Consider the following 23,840-nt stretch of genomic DNA (forward strand, 5'->3'; position numbering starts at 1 on the left):
GTTAAACAACCCCATAACTCCTAAGGAAATAGAAGCAGTCATTAAAGGTCTTCCAACCAAAAAGAGCCCAGGTCCAGACGGGTTTAGTGCAGAATTCTATCAAACCTTCATAGAAGACCTCATACCAATATTATCCAAACTATTCCACAAAATTGAAACAGATGGAGCACTACCGAATTCCTTCTACGAAGCCACAATTACTCTTATACCTAAACCACACAAAGACACAACAAAGAAAGAGAACTTCAGACCAATTTCCCTTATGAATATCGACGCAAAAATACTCAATAAAATTCTGGCAAACCGAATTCAAGAGCACATCAAAACAATCATCCACCATGATCAAGTAGGCTTCATCCCAGGCATGCAGGGATGGTTTAATATACGGAAAACCATCAACGTGATCCATCATATAAACAAACTGAAAGAACAAAACCACATGATCATTTCATTAGATGCTGAGAAAGCATTTGACAAAATTCAACACCCCTTCATGATAAAAGTCCTGGAAAGAACAGGAATTCAAGGCCCATACCTAAACATAGTAAAAGCCATATACAGCAAACCAGTTGCTAACATTAAACTAAATGGAGAGAAACTCGAAGCAATCCCACTAAAATCAGGGACTAGACAAGGCTGCCCACTCTCTCCCTACTTAATCAATATAGTTCTTGAAGTTCTAGCCAGAGCAATCAGACAACAAAAGGAGATCAAGGGGATACAGATCGGAAAAGAAGAAGTCAAAATATCACTATTTGCAGATGACATGATAGTATATTTAAGTGATCCCAAAAGTTCCACCAGAGAACTACTAAAGCTGATAAACAACTTCAGCAAAGTGGCTGGGTATAAAATTAACTCAAATAAATCAGTTGCCTTCCTCTATACAAAAGAGAAACAAGCCGAGAAAGAAATTAGGGAAACGACACCCTTCATAATAGACCCAAATAATATAAAGTACCTCGGTGTGACTTTAACCAAGCAAGTAAAAGATCTGTACAATAAGAACTTCAAGACACTGAGGAAAGAAATTGAAGAAGACCTCAGAAGATGGAAAGATCTCCCATGCTCATGGATTGGCAGGATTAATATAGTAAAAATGGCCATTTTACCAAAAGCAATCTACAGATTCAATGCAATCCCCATCAAAATACCAATCCAATTCTTCAAAGAGTTAGACAGAACAATTTGCAAATTCATCTGGAATAACAAAAAACCCAGGATAGCTAAAGCTATCCTCAACAATAAAAGGACTTCAGGGGGAATCACTATCCCTGAACTCAAGCAGTATTACAGAGCAATAGTGATAAAAACTGCATGGTATTGGTACAGAGACAGACAGATAGACCAATGGAATAGAATTGAAGACCCAGAAATGAACCCACACACCTATGGTCACTTGATTTTTGACAAAGGAGCCAAAACCATCCAATGGAAAAAAGATAGCATTTTCAGCAAATGGTGCTGGTTCAACTGGAGGGCAACATGTAGAAGAATGCAGATCGATCCATGCTTATCACCCTGTACAAAGCTTAAGTCCAAGTGGATCAAGGACCTCCACATCAAACCAGACACACTCAAACTAATAGAAGAAAAACTAGGGAAGCATCTGGAACACATGGGCACTGGAAAAAATTTCCTGAACAAAACACCAATGGCTTATGCTCTAAGATCAAGAATCGACAAATGGGATCTCATAAAACTGCAAAGCTTCTGTAAGGCAAAGGACACGGTGGTTAGGACAAAACGGCAACCAACAGATTGGGAAAAGATCTTTACCAATCCTACAACAGATAGAGGCCTTATATCCAAAATATACAAAGAACTCAAGAAGTTAGACCGCAGGGAAACAAATAACCCTATTAAAAAATGGGGTTCAGAGCTAAACAAAGAATTCACAGCTGAGGAATGCCGAATGGCTGAGAAACACTTAAAGAAATGTTCAACATCTTTAGTCATAAGGGAAATGCAAATCAAAACAACCCTGAGATTTCACCTCACACCAGTGAGAATGGCTAAGATCAAAAACTCAGGTGACAGCAGATGCTGGCGAGGATGTGGAGAAAGAGGAACACTCCTCCATTGTTGGTGGGATTGCAGACTGGTAAAACCACTCTGGAAATCAGTCTGGAGGTTCCTCAGAAAATTGGACATTGAACTGCCTGAGGATCCAGTTATACCTCTCTTGGGCATATACCCAAAAGATGCCTCAACATATAAAAGAGACACGTGCTCCACTATGTTCATCGCAGCCTTATTTATAATAGCCAGAAAATGGAAAGAACCGAGATGCCCTTCAACAGAGGAATGGATACAGAAAATGTGGTACATCTACACAATGGAATATTACTCAGCTATCAAAAACAACGAGTCTATGAAATTCGTAGGCAAATGGTTGGAACTGGAAAATATCATCCTGAGTGAGCTAACCCAATCACAGAAAGACATACATGGTATGCACTCATTGATAAGTGGCTATTAGCCCGAATGCTTGAATTACCCTAGATCCCTAGAACAAACGAAACTCAAGACGGATGATCAAAATGTGAATGCTTCACTCCTTCTTTAAATGAGGAAAAAGAATACCCTTGGCTGGGAAGGGAGAGGCAAAGATTAAAACAGAGACTGAAGGAACACCCATTCAGAGCCTGCCCGACAGGTGGCCCATACATATACAGCCACCCAATTGGACAAGATGGATGAAACAAAGAAGTGCAGACCGACAGGAGCCGGATGTAGATCGCTCCTGAGAGACACAGCCAGAATACAGCAAATACAGAGGCGAATGCCAGCAGCAAACCACTGAGCTGAGAATAGGTCCCCCGTTGAAGGAATCAGAGAAAGAACTGGAAGAGCTTGAAGGGGCTCGCGACCCCAAAAGTACAACAATGTCAAGCAACCAGAGCTTCCAGGGACTAAGCCACTACCTAAAGACTATGCATGGACTGACCCTGGACTCTGACCCCATAGGTAGCAATGAATATCCTAGTAAGAGCACCAGTGGAAGGGGAAGCCCTGGGTCCTGCTAAGACTGAACCCCCAGTGAACTAGACTATGGGGGGAGGGCGGCAATGGGGGGAGGGTTGGGAGGGGAACACCCATAAGGAAGGGGAGGGGGGAGGGGGATTTTGCCCGGAAACCGGGAAAGGGAATAACACTTGAAATGTATATAAGAAATACTCAAGTTAATAAAAAAAAAAAAATAAAAAAAAAAATTAAAAAAAAAAAAGAAATGAAAAATTCAGAATGGAAGCAGTTTAAAACTATATTTAAATAATTATGGGACACATAATAGTCTGCAATTAATGTCTGTAATGCCAGGATATTTCCAGAATTTCACAGGAACCTGAGAAGGCTTTGTCTAGGCTGCTGTAATGTTTTTCCTTGTTATCCATGACAACGATGGCTATTAAATGGTTGCATAAAGTTAGTGGCATTTCTGATAACTGCCACTTTGTGATCATTCAACACAATACTTAAAGACCATTGGATTAAAGTATACATCTTCATTGTAACCTAAACCATGTTCTAAGAACTCCTAATGAGATGCAGATCACTAAAAGTCAGAGAGAGTGGGCAGTAATGGCTTGAATGTAAATAGGGTTAATAGTAAAGCACTCTTAAGTAAAGCTGCAACGGTCCTTCCCACAATGTCATAAGGGCCATAACTGGGAAGAGTACATTGACTAGTTTTAGACATTAAGACTACATGACTTTCCTATTTCACTTTTAAAATGTATTATAGTATGGGAAAGTATGCCCAAGTATGGGGAAAGACCTCCTATAATATGCATGACACAGAAATTCTTTTCAAAATAGTTCTATTTTTATTTAACTCTTTGTGTGCATGCATATGCCATATATATGCAGGCCAGATGAGAGAGTGTGTTATAAGCAGTTGTGAGCCACCTGTTGTGGGTGCTGGAAACTGAACTCAGGTCTTGTAGAAGAGGAGGGGATTCTCTTATTCAGTGAGCAATCTATCTAGGTTCTTGAAATAAAATTTCCAAACACGGAAACGTGTATGTTGAAAGACATTTTTTTCTTCATGCAATACTTTCTTCTCATCAGCTATGAGTTCATCCAACTCATATTTATACTTTCCTTTCGCTATTCCAAGTGGTTATCAATTCACATTCTGTCTGAAATAAAAACCCAAACCATTCTATTTTTGATGAAGAAATCTAATCTTTATTTCTATGATGCCAGCACAATATACTCACACGATAGCTTTGATCTGTACTTAACAAAATACATTTATAGCACTTTACAAACTTTATCAGTTTGGAAAACATTGCATAACATTTTTATTAAACACGATACTTCATATATATTATATATTCATAGTTTTATTTACTTTAAAAAGATAATTAACTCTCTTTATTCAATACTCGGTTTCATCAATAAAGCACAGCCTAACAAAAGAAGAATTGCTCTCGTTAGCAAGTAAGATAAATAGAACACTAAGAAGAGATACCACCTGTTAGTCTGATTTCTTTTAAATTAAGGTACCAGTGGAATGTAAACAAATTTTTTGTAATTATTTATTTTTTACAAAAGATGTGTTATCAAATATACATGCAGAGGTCTGAATTCTAGTGTCTATCGTTATAGTTCCTTAACAGTGTGGTACAATTTGTTAAGTCGTTTAAAAACTGTAGCCTTTGGCACTTTGAGTAGAAAAAGAATATATCAATAGTATGTAAAGAACAAAAGTTCAATGACTAGAGAAGTGCTTTAAAATCTTTTTTGTTAAGAAATAGGAAAGATTAGGAAATATCATACTGCACCTCAAATACTGCAGCTTGGTTTTTTTTTTCTCCAGAGTACTAAAACCAGTCCACCCTTCCCTCTAGGAACTGGCCGGGCCAGCGGGGACATTGTGACAGTGGTGATGTAAGAGAAGTGGGGAAGGCCACATTTTACTCCCACTTCCTTCTCTGAGAAGGAACTTGCCAGAAGGGTTATGGTTGAGCCTATATTTTATTGCCAGAGTTTTCAATTCTGCTGGTCTCAGCTAAATTCCTAATGCCTTAAGAGGTTGAGTTTTCTTAAAAAAAAAAAAAAGCTCTGCCCTTTGAATGGAGAGGCTAGAGAATGAATGATGTGACTCTTTGCTGGACAGCTTTTGTTCTCACTGAAAGCTGCACTGAGTTCAGACCAACCAGCTCTGCTGTTCGCTGTTTTTGCTCCCCCTCTTGGCAATCATCAAGTGTCCATTATAATTCTTAAGACATGGCATGAGAAAGGTTTTATAACAAATTTCAAGGACCAAATATATGTCTCCACTCTTTAAACATCTAACCTGGGAAAACACTTCAAAAATATCTTGTGGTAATCTTCTTGCTATCAACAGTATGGTTTCCTTTGATTTTGGCTCAAGGTTCTAGATTCAAGACAGGCAGCCAAAACTGTCAATAGTACTCTAAGCACAAAAGCTTTGCCTGGTCTGCTGTTTTGAAGATACACTTTCTAAATGTATGCTGTGATACACTTCTATCTATCAATTAGCCTTTGCCTAGGTCCTTACTGTTGGTGTCCAGTTAAAAGTGTGTCAGGGAAGGGAGTCAAGCTCACCCCCATGGTGGCTCCGATATGGTGATTATCAGGATAACACAAAAATGAAATGCTCTGGAAGAAAATGAAGTTTGGGGATCGCTTACTGATGTGATAACCTATGCCATCGGATTGGAGACATCTTGAATGTGACCAATGTATCTGGCAATGGAACGCACAGTTTCAACCGTTGGCTCATATTTCTTGCGTAGGACCTCGAAGCAGTGTATTTTGCACAAGGAATGTAAATGGTCACTGTTGCTTTCTTAAAATAGAAGAATGGTGTGCATAACCTCAAAAAACTTAATAAACTAAGATGAAGCCACAAAATGGAAAATGTGATTATAATAATTTCAAAATATTCTCTAAAACAATGTATTTTAAATATGCAAATGCACTCACTAAAAAAAAAAGATACCAGAAACCAGCATTACCAATACTTAAATAAAAAGCAGAAAAACGATGCGGAGAACTAGTTGTTCCGTCTCACCGAAAACATCCCTACAGACTTTCAAATGTTGAAAACAAAGAATCTTTCAAAGAAATGCTCAGAACCCTGTCCAGTTTTTTCTTTCTTTTTTCTTTTTGACTGTGAGAGAGCCACTACAGGGAAGCCAAGAATGGCCTATGCTACCACAAAGTCACTGGCGTCTTCTGAATGAAGTAGCATTTCTCTGACAAGGGGGTTGTACACCACTCTCTCACAGCTACACAGAGTCTGAGAGTTGAAATGGTAGATGTACTGTGGTAATCAGCACCGCCCAGTCTGCTCTTCTGGTGCAGAGTCTGCAAAAATAAATACTATATAATACTGCGTGGCCTCTGCTGCCGGGGAAACCTGTAGTGTTTTGGGTTCCCACCGCTAATTATAATGAAAAAAAAAAAAAAGAAACTTCAAAGTTGGCACATTCAGAAAGTTAAATACTATACATCGGAGGAGACCACTTTATCCTAATACTGCCCTCTGCGAAGTCTCAGTGACAGGCCTTAAGAACTATTCAGATGATGAGATTAGTTCGGGTCTTGCTTTGTGCTTTTCCTTTCCCTTGGTGGAAAATCACCACGGTTTCTGTGGTGGGTCAGTGAGAGTTCCAGGCTGATGGTGAACAATCTAGTTGGGCAAGAAGGCTCTCCATATCCACTAGAAAAGAAAACAAAAAACCAAAACCAAAACAACAACAAAATACCCAAAAGAGCACAAGGTACTATAATAAATGTGTGGTCTTGGGGTGGGGGTGGGGATGTCACCAAAATGATGACAAGAAGGGCGGTCACTCAATCCTTATAAGCCCTCGTGGGGGAGGTTCCTTTGTAGAAGATGTTTCTTGTGTTTTCAGGGCTGTTGCTTCTTTCAGGGATCAAGATAATGTTGCCCTTCCTGCGCAGGGTGGAGTCGCGTGAGGAGGATACAGACAGCGTCTCTGAGCCTATCTCGCTGCCCTCCACTGGGGTCACGCGGATGGTTGTGATGCCGTGGTGGTGGTGCTCATTGCTGTCGATGTTGCTTCTCTTGCGATCTCCAGAACCAAAGCTGTCTTTGAGGGACTCGCAGCTTTCCGAGTCCCTGTTGAGGTCGTTGAGCTCATAGGTTTGGCGCAGGCTACTCTTCTCCGGAGCTTTCCACTTCCAGGAGCCACTGCCTTCGCCCTCGGTGGACGATGGAATCTGGATGATGGGCCTGTTGTTCTCGGGATGAGCCTCCACTCGCACAATGCCACTCGGCTCGTGGTCAGTCAGGGTTTTGTAGCGGATGGAGCCTGTGCAGGTGACCGTGCTACCTTCGGCATTCTTGGGGCTGCTCTGCAGCACGCCCTGCTGCTTGGACATGGCGATGACCTGCATGATGCGTGGCTGGTTGTTGCCCCGGTTACAGGCCACGGTCTTCTCTGCTGCTTTCAGCCACTTGGCCCGTGCGGAACTGCTCTTGGGCGAGGTGCTTATGTTTTCCTGGGTCTCCTCGGGGATGTGCACCAATTGGGAAGAGCCAGGGCGGGACTGGATGGACACACGTGGCCCTGCAGGCATACTATTGTTGCACCCGGGAACTGTGCCAGGCTGGATCTTGAGGTACTGATTGCCCGGGACATGGTGATCTCCATTCACCCCCACCCTCGAGGGCTCTGAGCTGGACCTCATTTCTATGGACCTGGGTGGTGACTGCCCTTCTGGTTCAGAGTCCATAACCTGCAGGGACATCTTGCGACTCTCGTTCTTGCTCTTCCACTGGGTAAGGAGCTGCTTGGACCGGGCAGAATCCATAGAGGCGTGAATGCTCGCGTTTCTTCTCACCGGGTCTTCCACGGACGGGGTGTTGGCCCTGGGCAGCGTGTTACTGAAGGTCACCATGCTCTCCTTCCCCATGGGGCTCCTAGGAGTGATGATCTCTACGTCAGCGTTGGCCCTCTTCAGATTTGTTAAGGAGCTTGCATCCCTGTGATTTCGGTTGAGAATACCCTCTGTGTGAGCAATTCCATCACCGCTGCTACCATTTTTAGCTGACAAAACCCTGCTGGGGTCTTGATTGAGGTCTGTCAGTGACCTGAGGGCATCTCTGTGCTGAAGCATGCTGTCTTCACTAGGCAGAAAATTCCCTACAGCATACAGGCCCTAGGGTTGGAGGGAAAATAACAGATATCACACACTAGAAGGCGCAATAAATCACAGTTCCCCTAGAATGCCCAAAGGAACATATAATTGAGGCAGGCACTGTGCATAAGTCACAGACCAATAAAGCAATGAAAAGTGCAATTATTCCGGTGGTGGTGGTGGTGGTGGTGGTGGTGGTGGTGGTGGTGGTGGTGGTGGTGGTGGTGGTGGTGGTGGTGATGGTGGATGTAGTGCTTTTAACTGTCTAGACCACTGAACTAATTGCTCAGAAATACGGCAAATCTTCTCAGTCCCAACAGATGTGATTGTCATCCTGTGTGTATATTTTGAAAAGGTAGACAAGGAAAGAAATAAGGACATTTTTCCCCCCGTGTTCCAAAGCTATTCTTTTTTTTTTCCTGGACTCGAGAGCTTCTTTTTGAGAAACAGTCCAAGCAGTGTGAATGATTTATGTTCCGCTTTCAATCATACCTTCTGATGGCAAACAGCAGCACTGCAGGAAAATAGAACAGTGGATCATTCATAAAAACCCCACGTGGGGTTTGGAAATGAGGACATATATATTGTTTCAAATCACACCGTTGTTGGCCTTGCTCTTCTGCTGTAAACTTGACCTTCAAGTGGGGAAGTTGGATTACATCACTGTTGTGTACCGATGTGGGCCAAGTTTTATTCAATTTTGTCTTCATATTTAGTCCAGCATTTTTATTTGTTTTAGGTTCGGAAAGGCTAAGTTTCAGTTTCAAAATTGTTCTCCTGGTTACAGGAGATGGTGAAGCAGGTGCCTGCCTGTGAGATAGTTTCAATTGAAGGAGACTGGGTCTAATTTTTAAGCCTAAGAAATGCAACTTCATGATTTTAATATTTTATAGAATGCTTGACACCAAGCAAGGAGCAGCATATGTTAAGAATAATAATGTTCCAAATAGAATAAAATCTCTCTGACACTCTGTCTGTCCATCTCTTTTTTCTTTCTCTCTGTGATGTGTGTGTGTGTGTGTGTGTGTGTGTGTGTGTGTGTGTGTGTGTGTGTGTATAGACAGGACATCACTACGACAATCTGGTTGGCTTGGGATTTGTTAGATCAGGCCGGTCCCCAAACCTGCAGCAGATGAATATCTGCCTCTCAAGTGTTAGATTTTAGGCATATGCCATCATATGTAAATTACCTTTTTTTTTCTTTTTGAGAAGACTTTGTTAGGTAGACCAGGTTGGCCTTGCATTTGCAATTCTCCTGCTTGAATCTCTTAAGATTATAGGCATGAACATATGAACATTGCCTAGGACATCCTATCAAGACATTAATACCTTCTTTCAAATGTATCTACTGGTGCTCTTGCCACAAAGACTGCCTAATGTTCTATTAATAGGTGCATTTCATTTGTGTGTCTGAGAATATCTTCCACTGAACGGCAGGTTCTGACCCTATTGTATAATATACAGTGCTAAAAATGGTAATATAGTGATTTAACTCATTTTGAATGAAATGTGAAACAAGCAGTTATTCCTTTTAATTAGTTAATTAATTAATTAATTAATTTTGTGGCACTGGGAACCTAACCAAGTGCTTGTGTGCTCTACTACTGAGCTATAGCTTTACTTCAGTATCTTCATTCTGTAGGTAAAGGGTCAAGTTTCTGAGTGGCTCTGAAGTGTTGAACGTCATACCCACAGCCTTTGGGTTGGTTGTAAAACTCATGTAAAGTCAGGGTACTGTGGTCTTACATGAGTGCAAGGGACACACAATGAGGACAAGTGGAAGCTCTTTTCTCTTTCTCTTGTAGCATTCACTCACTTCCAGTTGGCACTCCTGTAGCTACCCTGGCTTATGTGCCCTTATTACCCAATGACTTCAGTGTGATCCCTCTCCTGTCTCTAAAGAAAGCATGTAACAGTGAAATTCAATGTTTCATCACTGGCTCTACTTTTTTCTAAAGACAGAATCATTGCACACTTCATAAATTTTTTTCATGAATTTTTTTTTTTGTAATTCCATTCTTACAAGCACCAAGATCACGTAGCTAAGAACTGTGGTTATGGGCAACTTATGTTTATTCCTGTCAGCCCCTTTTAGTTTCTTTCTTGTTGTCTGTTGCTATTTGTCACCTGCATATTGGTTATCCTTGGCTCTTTTTGACTCCGTGCCCTGGTAATTGTACATGCCCTGAATAACCACAGTGACATTTCTGTAAGTAATGTCCCTGGCTTACAAAGTTCTCATGGCTTTTCTGTCCTTCAGACACAACTATTTAAGTGCCTTTTGATTCATCATGAGCCCCTCAAGTGCCTTTCTCTCTAGAAATCTATTACGTTGATTATTTACCTGGTCTACTGATGTGGCTGCCATAAGTCCTGTCTTCCAAGCTACAGATTTGGCCACCATGTCTCATTCTACCCCTCCCCTTTCTGTGCAGCTGTTATTTCTCATGTCCGTCTCTTTGTGTGATAATCTCTCCTTGAATATGATTTCTACTCTCTTACCTTTACCATATCATTTCTAGAAAGACTTCCTGATTCTCCTTTGGCAGTGGTCCATGCTATAGAACCACATTCTGTCACTAAGCATGTTGTACCATTTGTGCTGACCCTCGTGCTATGAGACTCCGAGGGGCACGTCCTTTGTTTTATGATGGATGGCAATGGGGAGATAATGAATACTTAAGATGAATGAAGAATGCACGCATGACTATGTTCAATATGTGCTATCAGTTTCCTTATAATGCAGATACTTATTTTGAAGAAATTTAGCATGTTTGAGAGACAGAAAAATGATAGAAATTCCTTGTTTGTTGGAACATAGCTACATTTAGCGCATTTGTGGTGGTGGGAAAATTACTGCAACTTTTTCTAAAATTTCACTATTCCACTCTTTCTCCTTTTACTTCTTTTCACTTTCCTTATGTATAAACTTTCAATGTTCATGCTATACCCCCCTCTCTCTCTCTCTCTCTATATATATATATATATATATATATATATATACATATACACATATATATATATGTATATATATATCTCAAATGCTTACTTTAAAACTGAAATGCAATGATTCTCAATTTAATTATGTCTCACAAGAAGAACATACTAAATTATTTTATTGGAAGTAGAGTATAATTTGATGTAGAATAAAGATCCCCCCATGATTGTTTTATGAATATGAAATACAGTATGAGTAACGTATTGCACAACATATCCCTTGCAAGCCTGTCTGTCTTACACTGCACTTCACCCAATAACAATAATGCCATTTACCAAATACAGCGCGATTCCTCCTCCAATTAAAAAGCCACAATAAACATCGACGGGATGGTTCTTATACTGAGTGATCCGTGTTAGCCCGCAGATGATTCCACAGATGATAAATGTGAAGACCAAGAGAGGTTTCAGGAGCTTGGAGGAGTCAGTTAATGTGGAATTGAAGTACATCTTTAAAATGAAAGCAAGGAGTTAAGTGCGCTAGAAAGGCCACTGTGTTAGAAAAGTCTAAGCAAACAAAAAGTTCAACTCAGATGTCTGACTGGTACACTCGAGGTACTGTTCACCCTTCCACGTGCCGTGGCCAAGTTCTCAGCCGGCCAAGGAGGGAAATGTAGGGCACATTCATGGAATGAACAACAGAGCTCTTGTGTAATCACAGGAAAGTTTGAAAAACATTGAAGCAGTCTAGATTTGACCAGAGAGTCCTCAACCCTCTCTTATCTGCCACATTTTAGTCCATTTGTCTCACAAATGACTCCACAGGCTGTGTCAATCAAACACAAGAGCTCTTCATTGTATAACACTTCTCATACTGACAGCGACCGAGAAGTCACCATTGTTATATAAATACTGAAATCTGTGCTCCTATCTGGTTTTCTGCACATTCAATCAAAGGTCTTTGATTTTGGTGATTTTCATATATTTTATAAATATCTTGCCACCAAGTATTGTATTAAAATACTTTAAAAGCAAGTATAATGACTGTCTGTGAAAAATAATCTTTGCTTATATCTTTTTTCTAGGTAGCATCTGATAACTGCTTTAGATGTTATTTGTATTAGAGGGAGGCACAGATAAATTGTAATCGGTCACCTGGAGGAAACATTTGTTTCTCAGTTTTTCTAAAGGTCACAGTTTAACAAGAAACCCTGATACTTACGGACACATACACAGCAGCAAAGGCAGCGAGGGTCGCATGCTGGGACGGGAATGACTTTCTGTCAAAGGAAGACAGCCAAGTTATGTTCCTTAGTTTTGAGTGTGCTGCCAACAATCATCTCAAGGACACTGAGTACAATGTTCAACTCAAAGCCACGAAGCAAGAAGCCATTATCTTAATTCCTATCTAGTTTACTGAGAAAACCAGAATGACTTACTACCCTCAGGAGTATTCCTGGTCACCATCAGCATTAAAGAATAGCAGTGATGTACTTCTCAGTAAATATTAAAGGGACAGGAGGTAGAAAATAGTTATCAGGTTGGTAAAGGAGCATGCAAGATAAAGTCTGAACTGAGCTGGAAAATGTAGCTACTCTCTGGTTATAACTATAGACGTTCACTGTGAAAATTCATAAAATGTAGGACTTTGATGTTTTAAACTTTTTTATGCTCCAAGATAACCATCTTATTAAGTATTTAATTATTATTACATTAAGTAATAAAATTATTTTTCTATACCAGTAGATTTTAATGTATTTTTATATTCTAAAACTGTGTAAGGAAAGTCCAGTTTTAACAAATTGCTTCTCTGCTTAGTCCACTGAAACATGACTGTTACTTCTAAAACAACAGAGAATTTTCTTAAATTTAACAGGGTAGGGAGCAAGGTTTATTTACAACACTGGTTAGGGGAACACATACATAAAAGGATACACAGTAAAAGAATTTCTTTCAATGGAAGAAAAACATGGAAAAAAGAGTCATTGATGTTGTTTTTCTAATTATTTTGATGGCTGCAATTCAGTACAAACGAATGTAGAAGAATCGAGAAAGAACTCAGGGCATGGTTCTTTAATGTAGATTCAAAATTACTGAAAGGTCCATGGAATTTCCTTCGATGGGAAGTCACTAAATAACAAATATAATTTTCAGAATAATTGTTTAGTGTTCTGCATCTTGCTAATTATTTCTTTTGAGCATCTCAGGAACTTATTCCTCTCTAAGTTTATCTAACTTCGTTGATTGAAAAGATTTCAATGTGTTAGTAGCTTTTGAGTTTCATATTCTTAACTTTCTGAAGTGTAAGTTCAGGAGCTGATAACATTACTGTGTTCATCCAAAGAAAAGAGATGTTATTGCAGGAATTACTCCTTCGCAAACTTCACCTAATTTGCAAAATTTCCCTAATTTTTAAATAAAGGATACAGAAGTGGTATAGCACAGACTTTTGGTATTTGACATAAATGAGTCCAACATTGACTGCTGTCTATAAGGGATCATTGATGTCATAGATTATAAAAAATGGGTTCAGTGACAGAGATTCTGTAGCAAGACTATGAAACTGAAATTTGGAGACTTTCAGGGAAGGATTTGGAACATGCTACTAGCCCATATCTGTGTTAAAGTTGCCGAAGAGATTATTGTATTGAAAATATAAGTAAAACAAAGGTCATTGTGACTGAAAATGGCATGCTTAAATGGCACAAGGATGGAATGACACAAATATTAGTGTGGAATAGTTTTAGAGTTGTTTTCAACCTGCCACTGTTGATAACTGTAAGGTCAGATCCCGAACAAATGTCTTCCACGATGTAGGAATTTTCTTTGCAGGATACATTCAGAGAGGTGTAATTGGGCTTGCACACAGTCAGAAAGTATGGTGCCTGATATCCTGTGGACAGCTGTATGATATCCGTAATGAGAGCTGTGGAGCACAGTCCAAACACGTGGACACCTAGAAACAAACGGAAACATTGTTATCAAGTCACTGGCTGAAGAGGGGTTTCTGCTAGTGTTAAACCGTGCTTACTGTATTTATGCATATGTGACCTTATAGAATGCTGCCATTTTTCTCTAATATAATAGAGAAATTTTCTAAACTAAGTTGATATTCCAGTGCAACATAATACACTGAGAATTCCCCAAGTAGTAAGTACACTGTAGTCAATCTTGTTAATCAGGGTATAACCTTTATATGTAACTACTTAGTGTTAATTAAGCGTGTCTGTAGGTCTGTTCGCCTGTGAGCACAGGTAACTGCAAAGCACAGAAGAAGGTGTCAGATTTTGAGAGCTGGTGTTACAGGGAGTTGTGAGTGGCCAGATGTGGGTGCTAAAGAACAGAAACTGGGATTTCTGCAAGATCAGTGTGTGTTTAATTGATGAGCTATGGCCCCCAGCGCCTAAGGTCAATACTTAACATGGTTTACCAAAGGTCACTTGTCATCTACCTGGGGAAATTTGAGAAATGATTAGAAAGGGACAGAGTAGGAGAAATGTAGTAGAATTAAAAATGCTACTAGTTTAATTCTTTTTTGTCTTGTGATCAACCGAACTTCTTCAGGCCATCTCTGTGATCGTGGGTTTGGAACTGTTCATTGGAATCTGGTGGATTTGCAACTAAGGCAACTGCCCCCACTGCAGAGCCCTCAGTAGCTAAATACTTCAGCAACATGGAGAAGAACTTTGAGGGAGGAGGGGGAGTTGACAGGGATGGGAAGGAGACAAAATCAACTAAGGAGGTAAGAAGAGTTGGTATGTATTAAATATAACATATACAGTTGTCAAAGAAGTAATATAATAAAAAGTCATTTAAATTTGTAATATGATGCACATAACCAATTAAAAAATAACTTAAAATTTCTGAGCATTTCTGGGTAATTCGGCCTTTTTTCTCACCATTGTCTATAACTCCAGGCACAGTTACTAAATCCCCCAGGATCCATAGTCTCATTCTCTATGAAACCCAATCCTCCTTAGAATGCTAATTAAGCGAAGAAGGGGGAAGGCAGGCTTTGTGGTAATAACCAAACAACCTGAGAAACAGTGGGAGCTGCCTTATTTGGTGATGATATTCTACATCTCCAGCCGAAATTCCACTCTTTTATCTTCTGGGACTATTCATAAACTATGACGCCTCCAGCTGTATGCCTGTTTGAAGTCACTTGCTTGGCTCATCTTGTGAGTAGTACCTTCCAAGATGTGATCTAGAACTTGCATTTCCTCCCAGGTTGTCTGGACTCCTGGACTCATTCTGACTCAACTGCTGACTCATGAGTCACTCACAGCGTCATTCTGAGAGGCACCCCATCACCACCTCCAGACCAGCAGCACTAAACTGTACACATCATTTTGCGTTCCTCTTCTCCAGTTGATTGTCCTCTAATTGGCACAGCCCTGGTGTCATTGACACTGGGGATTTATGACAGAAAGTTCATCTCTGCATTCCACTTCCTAGAGGCGTGAATAAGCTCTATCCTTGTGGTAAACTCATGTGTAGGTGTGTGAGGGTGGGCAGTAGTGTGAGGATGCTCATGGAGAGCAGGGGGAAGAGTCAGATCGCCTAGAACAGGAGGTACAGGCAGTTGTAAGCTGCCTAATTTGGGTTCTAGGAACCAAGCTCCTCTAGTCCTCTGGAAGAGCAGTAAGTGCTCATAACCACTGAGCCATCTCTCTAGCTCCCTAGGATTCATTCTTGATACTGGGTACCATAGATCACTGTGTGTTGAGCACAAAGAGCAGGCAGTGTGGTCTGAGATTTGCAGGGCCTGGGTAAAGACTGAATAGAATGGGAATCAACTTATTTTACCTTTGGAAAATGGAACTCTGCAGTCTCAGGGAGGGTGAGGCTGCTGAGAACACTTCAGAGTACACACTCCCTCGTCTGTAGCGTTATATTCTATTACGGGAACATTTCTCTGGGCTCAGTTTTAGGTCTTGGAGTCAAATGTTGCTAAGAGGACTACTGGCTTTTTAACGGTATTGATGCAATTATGAAAAGATAACTTTAAAGAGCAGAGTTAGGGGAACTATTCAGAGCCAGTATTTTTTTTTTTTTCGTCTTGGGAGAGAAGATTTAATTTAATTATATATGAGATATTATTACATGAAGCTGCCAATTTCTTTATGCTGACATGCTATGGAGTATAAGGTCAAAATAATATAAGGAAAACATAATTCAAGGTTGAATCATATATTAATATAATGATATAATATAAAGTAATAATTATATAAGGTAAAAATAACCTTTATTGACTTGCTGGGATGAGATTAAAACATTCAGTTTGTTGTCTGGTATTGTGGATAACTGCTTAAATCAGTGAAAAAAAAAGGAGAAAGAAGTCTATGGCTCCAACTACATTAAGATGGCCCCATACTAATTGTGATTTAGGAATTACTGTGATTCAGAGCCTGCTTACTCAGGCCTGTAATTTCTTTTATAGACTTCATTAAAAAATTTAAGGTGAAGTGAGGGGGGGACAAGATATATTATCCAAGAAAAAATAACCATGATTGCAGCAATCTCTTGTGACATTTCCAAACATGGTGACTTCAGGATAAAACTACTGAGAATAGATTCGGTTATGTGAATAAATTAATTTCTCAAGAACTGCCAATTATGATGGCTCACTGACGCTTATTCTCCATTTAAAGCAACAAAAAGGTTATGGAGCCACACACCTGTGATTCTAGAACTGGGGAGGCAGAGTCCAGAAGCGGAGGGGTTCAGGTCAGCCTCAGCAACATCATAATTTGATACCAGCCAGGGCTGCATGGACCTTGCCTCTACTCTTTCATTTTGCCCTAGAAAAAACTAAAGGCTAAAACTCTTTGAAACTATTTTAAAGGAAATTTATGCTTCAATCAGAGTTTGGCAAAATGCTATGAATTATTATTATTATTATTATTATTATTATTATTATTATTATTATTATTATTATTTGCTAGCTCACAAAACCAGAGCCATGACTCTAAATAACACATTTTCAAGAGAGAGCCTAGATTCTGTTTTTAAAAAACAGTTTCCTGTATAATGTAAAACTCATCACAGACTGAATGTATACATCGAAATTACAGGTTTACGGGCATAATATCTGTAATTAGACATGGCATTTCTCTACGAAAAAGCCTTTTCGTTCTTTTTGTCTCCTCACACCCACCAACAAATCTGACGGCTCTTCTGAGAAAGGAATTGAAGTTGCAGCCCCCGGCGTTGATGTTGGGCTCCAATCCAGCTCCATTTCTTCTTTTAGAGAGGCAGCAGTACAGAATCCCTTCACCCACCATGATCTGCAAAGACCACACACTGTTAGCAGGAGTATCACAATACCTACGCACTAACACACAAAAACCATGCTTCATCCCTGCACACATCACCAATTCAACAAGAAGAAAATGTAAATATTTTCAGAAGCCCAAGCAATTTATCCTGGGGATTCAGCAAGCAATGGAAAATAATCAAATTGTGCACAGGCTGGATCTCATCCACTCCTATATGTTGATCAAGTGTATGAAAATACCTCAGAATTTCAATTTGATTACATCAATCAGCCTTTAGCTTTTTGCCTATTACACACAGTGATTCAATCAACTGCACAGTGACTGATTCTCTAGCTTGGAGAATCTTGACATCAATGCCACGATGTCGCAGAAAAATCAAGTAAGTATAGAGAGGATCAGGAACATTTGATAAGCAGATTTGGTCAGTTAAACAACTTTTAATTTAGCAGGAGGAAGAAGACATAGAAAGCATGTCTGACTAGAAAAGTACCATTGAGTGTAGTCATTGCACACACATTGCTTTCTGGCTAGAAGTACGACTTGTATTAGCTAATGTGTTAGACACCACTCACATATAGACACCAAAGATTGGAAATGTAGGCACTGTGAATGGATTCAATATTTAATGTTAATAGTGTTACAGTAAACAGTTTTTAAACTAAATATATTTAGACTTGAAAAAGCCACATGGTAAGTAAGTGGCTATCCCATTGGAGAATGCAGATGACAAGACATAAGTGGCTAGTCTTTGTGAGGGATAAGCTTTAAGAGTGCATGTTTACAATAGAGAAAGAACCATACAATAATTAGACCAATCAGTAGATAAAGAAGGCGAGTCAAGAGTGTTTAAGATATAAGCAGTGGGACATCACATAGTCCCACAGTTGCTGTGGGACTTTGAGAAATATAACACCAGTGAAAGAATTCAGAGTTACTTAGCTGTCCTTCCATTCAGGAAGTTTTTCCTTTTAAGGTTCTTATTGTATCCTAACAAGAATTGAATCACCTTCTATGTAGTTCACTTGGTGCCCTGTCTTTCTCCTTAGAGTAGATTTATTGAATTACATCACATGCTACTCATTCAGTGGATTGCCTCTCCTTAAACCAGGACCCTCCAAGGGAAGAGCCACTTCTTAGTTATCTCATTTTTTTAGCATTGTATCTCAAAATATGGGATTTGTGTTCATTATTTTTATGGTTCTATCTACCCTGAAAATATAAGTTGCTACTTATAATACAAACAAGGTCTGAATTTATGACTTATTTATTAAAATGATTTCAAGGGCTGGAGAGATGGCTCAGTGGTTAAGAGCACTAACTGCTCTTCCAAAGGTCCTGAGTTCAAATCCCAACAAACACATGGTGGCTTACAACCATCTGTAATGAGATCTGATGCCTTCTTCTGGTGTGTCTGAAGACAGCTTTAGTATACTTATATATAATAAATAAATCTTAAAAAATTCAAATATTTAAGAGCATTATCTCCAATAAATTTCTGTGAAAATTAGATAGTGATTTTCATAAATGTGCAGAGTTGAGGAAAGTAGAGTTTCAAGAGATTAAGTCTCTAAGACACAGAAGATCATGTCACTACAATGATCATGAATGGACATAGGATTGGATAATGGTGAGGGTTACATTTATCTGTGTGAGTTTCTATGTCCTCATTAACATTTTCTATTTGTTTTACAAAATGCTTGAAAATTATAGCTCCCTTAATTATATTTAACTGCATAGGTAATGTGATGTGCATGTCATGGTAATGACTTAATTTGTATACAAATTTTTCATATAATGTTCCCCAAGGAATTCTGACAATAAACCAAAAAAAAATACCACATGGTATGTTTTAAAGTCAGTACAGAAGTCATAGAAGGGGGATTTATCTCTATTATTCAATACTGAATTAACTATGTATACTTTTTGACTGATATTTTCCAACATTGTTCCTTGAGATGAGACTTAGAAATGGGTTCTCTGTTCTTTGTAGTTAGCCTCTCTCCTTATACCAGTCTGCTGTAAAATCTAAGCCACATGAACTATATCTTTTCTTCCTACTTTCCAGGAAGACACTAATTTTATAATAAGTTTATTCAGCTACAAATATGAAAATAAACCCAGCAACGTTGATGGTCAGAGGTTAGAGACTGTTCACATTCACTCTGAGGAAAGGGAAGGAGGAAGGACATAAGGAGGTAGTTGGCAGTAAGATTATAGACAGAATTATTGCCTTCTCGACTTGTCACCCACTCAGTGCTAAGAAAACCACATTTTTATGTGGGAAGGCCTCAAAAACAGAAAGAACAATGAAATCAGAACAAAACTAGAAGAATTATATATATATTTGGCAAGAGAGGATTGTCAGATTCTGTCCTGTGTAGGGATACCAAAGCTCATCTCAATACTGTTCTCTGGATGTCTATGAAACTATTGTTGAAGAAAAAACACCACTGATACCTTGAAAGCCTTCATTGGGGGGCATTTTTAATAATAAAAACATCTTGACTTACTTCTCTTTACATTAAGAAGCATTAAAGATGGAGACCCTATAGAAATGCCCATGGAAGGAGATGGCACTGGGCTCCCCAGGTCCCCTCAGTGAGTGGAAGGGTGGTAGATCTCTATTGATTTCTCAGGTCTTCAAGCCACAAAGCCCTAGAAAGCACCCCTAATTTGTGTATTGCGAGTTTATGATTGGAATCAAGGCAGTCAAGAGAAGTAGGGACATTGTGATGAGGCCAAGGTCATTGTCCCCAGTACATGTGATAAAATATTCTGGTAGGGAAAATAGCAACTGAGAAATCTTTTCTGATATGATAGGTTTAAAACAAATATGTTTTTCTGCTATGGTCAAATGACTAAGCAAAATGATGGGAAGGCACTACTATTTGAGGAAATATCATCCATTAAAAAGCTTTCTCAAAAAGATAATAAAAATAAAAAAGGTTATAAAAAGCTTTCTTTCTTGGCTTCCACATATATAATTAATAATTCTAATCCCCCTGAATTCACAGGAGGTTCAATAACATTAATTTACAAATTGAACAAATTTGGCTTTAATTATTTTACTGAAATATTTTATTCAATATATTTGTAATATAAACAATATGATTATTATAAGAGTAGTACTTTGGATACACAATAGTGGTTATACAAAAGTATGAAGTTTAGGAGGTCTACACAAAAGCTTTTAAAAACTGCTGATGTACCAAAACTCAAAAGGCCAGTGTATGAGAGAATTTCATAAATCTCCATTTAAGCATGCGTTTCAATTTTATAATATTTGCCCAACATTTATGAGTATAATGAAAGGACTGGAGAAGAGCAAAGGTTCCTTCTGGTATGAGCAAATGCTATCACCCTGGAAACATGCTTCTTGTCATTTAGGCCAGTAGTGTGGGCTTAGAAGAAATGGCAGAAAGACTTGGGTAACCTTATTTATTAATGGCTTTGCATAAAACATGTTTTGGTGATATGTATTAACACATTAAAACAAATGTTTTATAAATTAAATGCTTAGGAAATAAAGTTGCCAACCAAAAATAGCCAAATGAACTGATAATTTTCATAAAAGAAACATTTTAAAAAGTGCTCAGGATTCCTTGCTATTAGAAATGTGAAAAGTAAAACTACTTTAAGATATTACATTCTCTTAGTTAGAATGGCTATCATCAGTGAGTGTGTCAAGAAAGGTTGGGGAAGATGTGGAGAGAAGGAAAGACTTATTAAATCTTGGTAGAGGCAAAAATTAATATAGTCAGAGTGGAAATCAGTTTGGAAATTTCTCAAAAACTTAAAAATAGAGTCATATGACTCCAAGACTTTACTCTTGGGCACATAGTCAGGGCACTCGACAATGTATCCTAGATATGTTTGCACCCCATTGTTTATGCTGCCTTCGCCACTATAATAATGAGTCACAGTCAACTTAGTTGTCCATCAACAGATGAATATATAATGAAAAATTATACGTATATAAAATGGAATACTATTCTGCTCTAAAATAAAATGCAGTCACAAAAATCTGTAGGTAAATACATGAACTTAGAATGTACAAAATAAGCACTGTTATATAATCTCAGAAAAAAACCACTTGCTCTCAGTCATAGGCAGTATGCAGCCAGTAAAACATGACACATGTAGCCAGCATACAATAAGCAAGTATACATGGGGATACAGTATACCATGTAGAATAAAGAAGAGAGAAAGCCGAACACAGGGGGTGAAGATGGGCTGAATGCAGCAATGAGTGTATCTTCATTATGAAGGAAGATATAAAACAACTTGCTTTTTTAGTTTTAATCTCTCATGGATTTTCTATTTTTGGTGGTAGATGAGTGCATAAAAGCATTACTAAATGTATAAAATAAAACGTGAAGCTCCACAGGTTCTGTTCCGAATAGCTATTGAAACTCTAAGAAGTTCGCTGAGCTGTGTAGTCTTTGTTCTGGCTAATTTTAGTGTGTGGTTTTTTAATAATACATGTCTTTAATAATAAATTTTAAAAATAACTGTATTAATTTATTTTATTGAAGTGTTTCTATATATATGTTTTAAAATGTAAATGAAGGATCTCATTCTGTATATTTACCTATCTATGTGTGTGTATGCATGCATGCATGTGGGAGAGAGAGAGAGAAAGAGAGAGAGGAGGGAAGAGGGGAAGGGGGAGAGAGGGGGGAGAGGAAAAGGGAGAGGGAGAATGAGAATGCCTTTCATGCCCCAAAGGTGAGTTTTAAGTTCTTTACAGTTGGTATGCCTCACTGCTTATAATCAGCATAAAGTGTTATCTTAGTAAAAATAAACCTATAAATGTTATTGAAAATTCATTTTTGAGGAGAGAGAAACTGTTGGGTATATAATTATTTATTTTCAACTTTCTAGAATCCAAATAGCAAACAAACACATGAAAAGTACACCATTTAGAAGTGTATCAGGAATTTAATACTACCTATTAAAAATAATTGTGTGATTACAAAACCTTTTACATAATGATGTATAAATACAAGCAAACCATGTATTCTTTTTAAACTTTACATGCCAGCAATGTTAAGAAATCAATTACATGATAATGTAAGTTTATATAATACATCCCAGACAAGATCTTCCCGAAGGGTTAGAATTCACCTTTTTGCTTTTCTGTTCCCCCCTGCTCACTTAATACACAAACTGGACCATCTTTTGTCCTCTGCGACTGAACAGTACAATTTGAAGGTCAGTTCTTACCGTAATTGCAGGTCCAGCAAAAGCCAAGCTAAGCAACATGAGGAATGGAATGGCCTCTTGGGTTGGCTCAATGTACGGCATGCTAAGACTCCTGTCATAGCAACTGAATCCGGAGTGCACAGGTTTGAAGACATCTGTGAGTTCCAGGAAGTAGAGACTAACCACCGATGACGCCAATATAGGCAACTGAGGGCGGAAGACATAGGACATGGTCCATTTTTGTAAATAGGACAAATAGAATCAGTACATAATGGTGTTGGGAACTGATGGAATTTCCTTCTTCTCTCGTGGCCCTTCTATGGTTATACAGTGCTGTGGGGTTGACATCACGCGATGCTTCCTATTCATCTGCCTCACCAGGCTGCTCTGAACCTGTCACCCTTGCTTAGTGTTGTCATCTCTCTCGTCTTGCTCTTTACTTACCAATTCTCTCCCCTCAACCATTAACATTACACAGAGACTTCTGGGACTATTCCAGTGCATTTCCCTTCCCACCTTAAGCATCCCGTCGGTTGTCATTCTCATCTGAACCAAATCCAGCCTACCATGAAGAAAATCCAAGTGCTACATCATGGATTTGAACCTTCTTCAGTATCTAGACTTGGTCTCAGTCTCCAATTCTTCTAGGGATTCACTTCTAACACTCTTCAACTCTGTGCTGACCTCACTCAGATGTTTTTTCATGCTTGGCCTGTGGGAGTTAAATGTACTTCTGCCCAAGGTCCTTTGCGTCAGTGCCTCCTCCCTTTCATGTCCTCTCCCCCAGCTCTTCGCATGAAGGATATTTCTCTATCATTAATTGTACTGCCCAGAATCCTACAGCCATAGTGGCCTTTGATCCTCCTCAACCTTGTCATCTATGTTGACTTTTCTCAATGGCACTTACTAATCAAAATAGCTTTGCAATTAACATCATGTTAGTAAAATCCACAATCAATTCATTTAGCTTTCATCTATAAATTACTACTAAATAAACACTCGAGGAAGTGAGAATCTGTCAGTATTATTTATTGCTGAGTCTTTGAAGCATAAAACTATTACTAGCACATTTTAACACTCAATACATCATTTGGTAGTTTTTAATGGCCAATAACAACTTATCAATAAATGACTAACTGAATAAATGTGTAAGCCTTAATGTATTACAGTAAGTAGACTGCTTTGTCACATTTAGCAAGAAAAAAAAAATACATGCCAACCAGTGGAATTAAAACTTTGGATTGCAGTAGCTTATTTTTATTGAAAGAATATCTC

The 23,840-nt window shown here is 38.8% G+C and overlaps 1 protein-coding gene across 1 annotated transcript in view; it reads right to left on the reverse strand.

Annotated features, from left to right (window-relative positions):
- Positions 1-4,168: 4,168 nt before the first annotated feature.
- Plppr4 (phospholipid phosphatase related 4) overlaps positions 4,169-23,840 on the reverse strand; it is a 40,986-nt gene continuing 21,314 nt past the window's right edge. The window contains exons 2-7 of the mRNA NM_001001508.2: positions 22,587-22,772; positions 17,240-17,369; positions 13,840-14,035; positions 12,302-12,359; positions 11,416-11,589; positions 4,169-8,163 (exon numbers count right to left, since the gene is read on the reverse strand). Of these exons, the coding sequence (NP_001001508.2) occupies positions 6,832-8,163; positions 11,416-11,589; positions 12,302-12,359; positions 13,840-14,035; positions 17,240-17,369; positions 22,587-22,772 (2,076 nt within the window). The 3' untranslated portion in view covers positions 4,169-6,831. The remainder of the gene's footprint in view (positions 8,164-11,415; positions 11,590-12,301; positions 12,360-13,839; positions 14,036-17,239; positions 17,370-22,586; positions 22,773-23,840) is intronic.

Source organism: Rattus norvegicus, chromosome 2 (assembly GCF_036323735.1).
Source record: "Rattus norvegicus strain BN/NHsdMcwi chromosome 2, GRCr8, whole genome shotgun sequence".
NCBI lineage: Eukaryota > Metazoa > Chordata > Mammalia > Rodentia > Muridae > Rattus > Rattus norvegicus.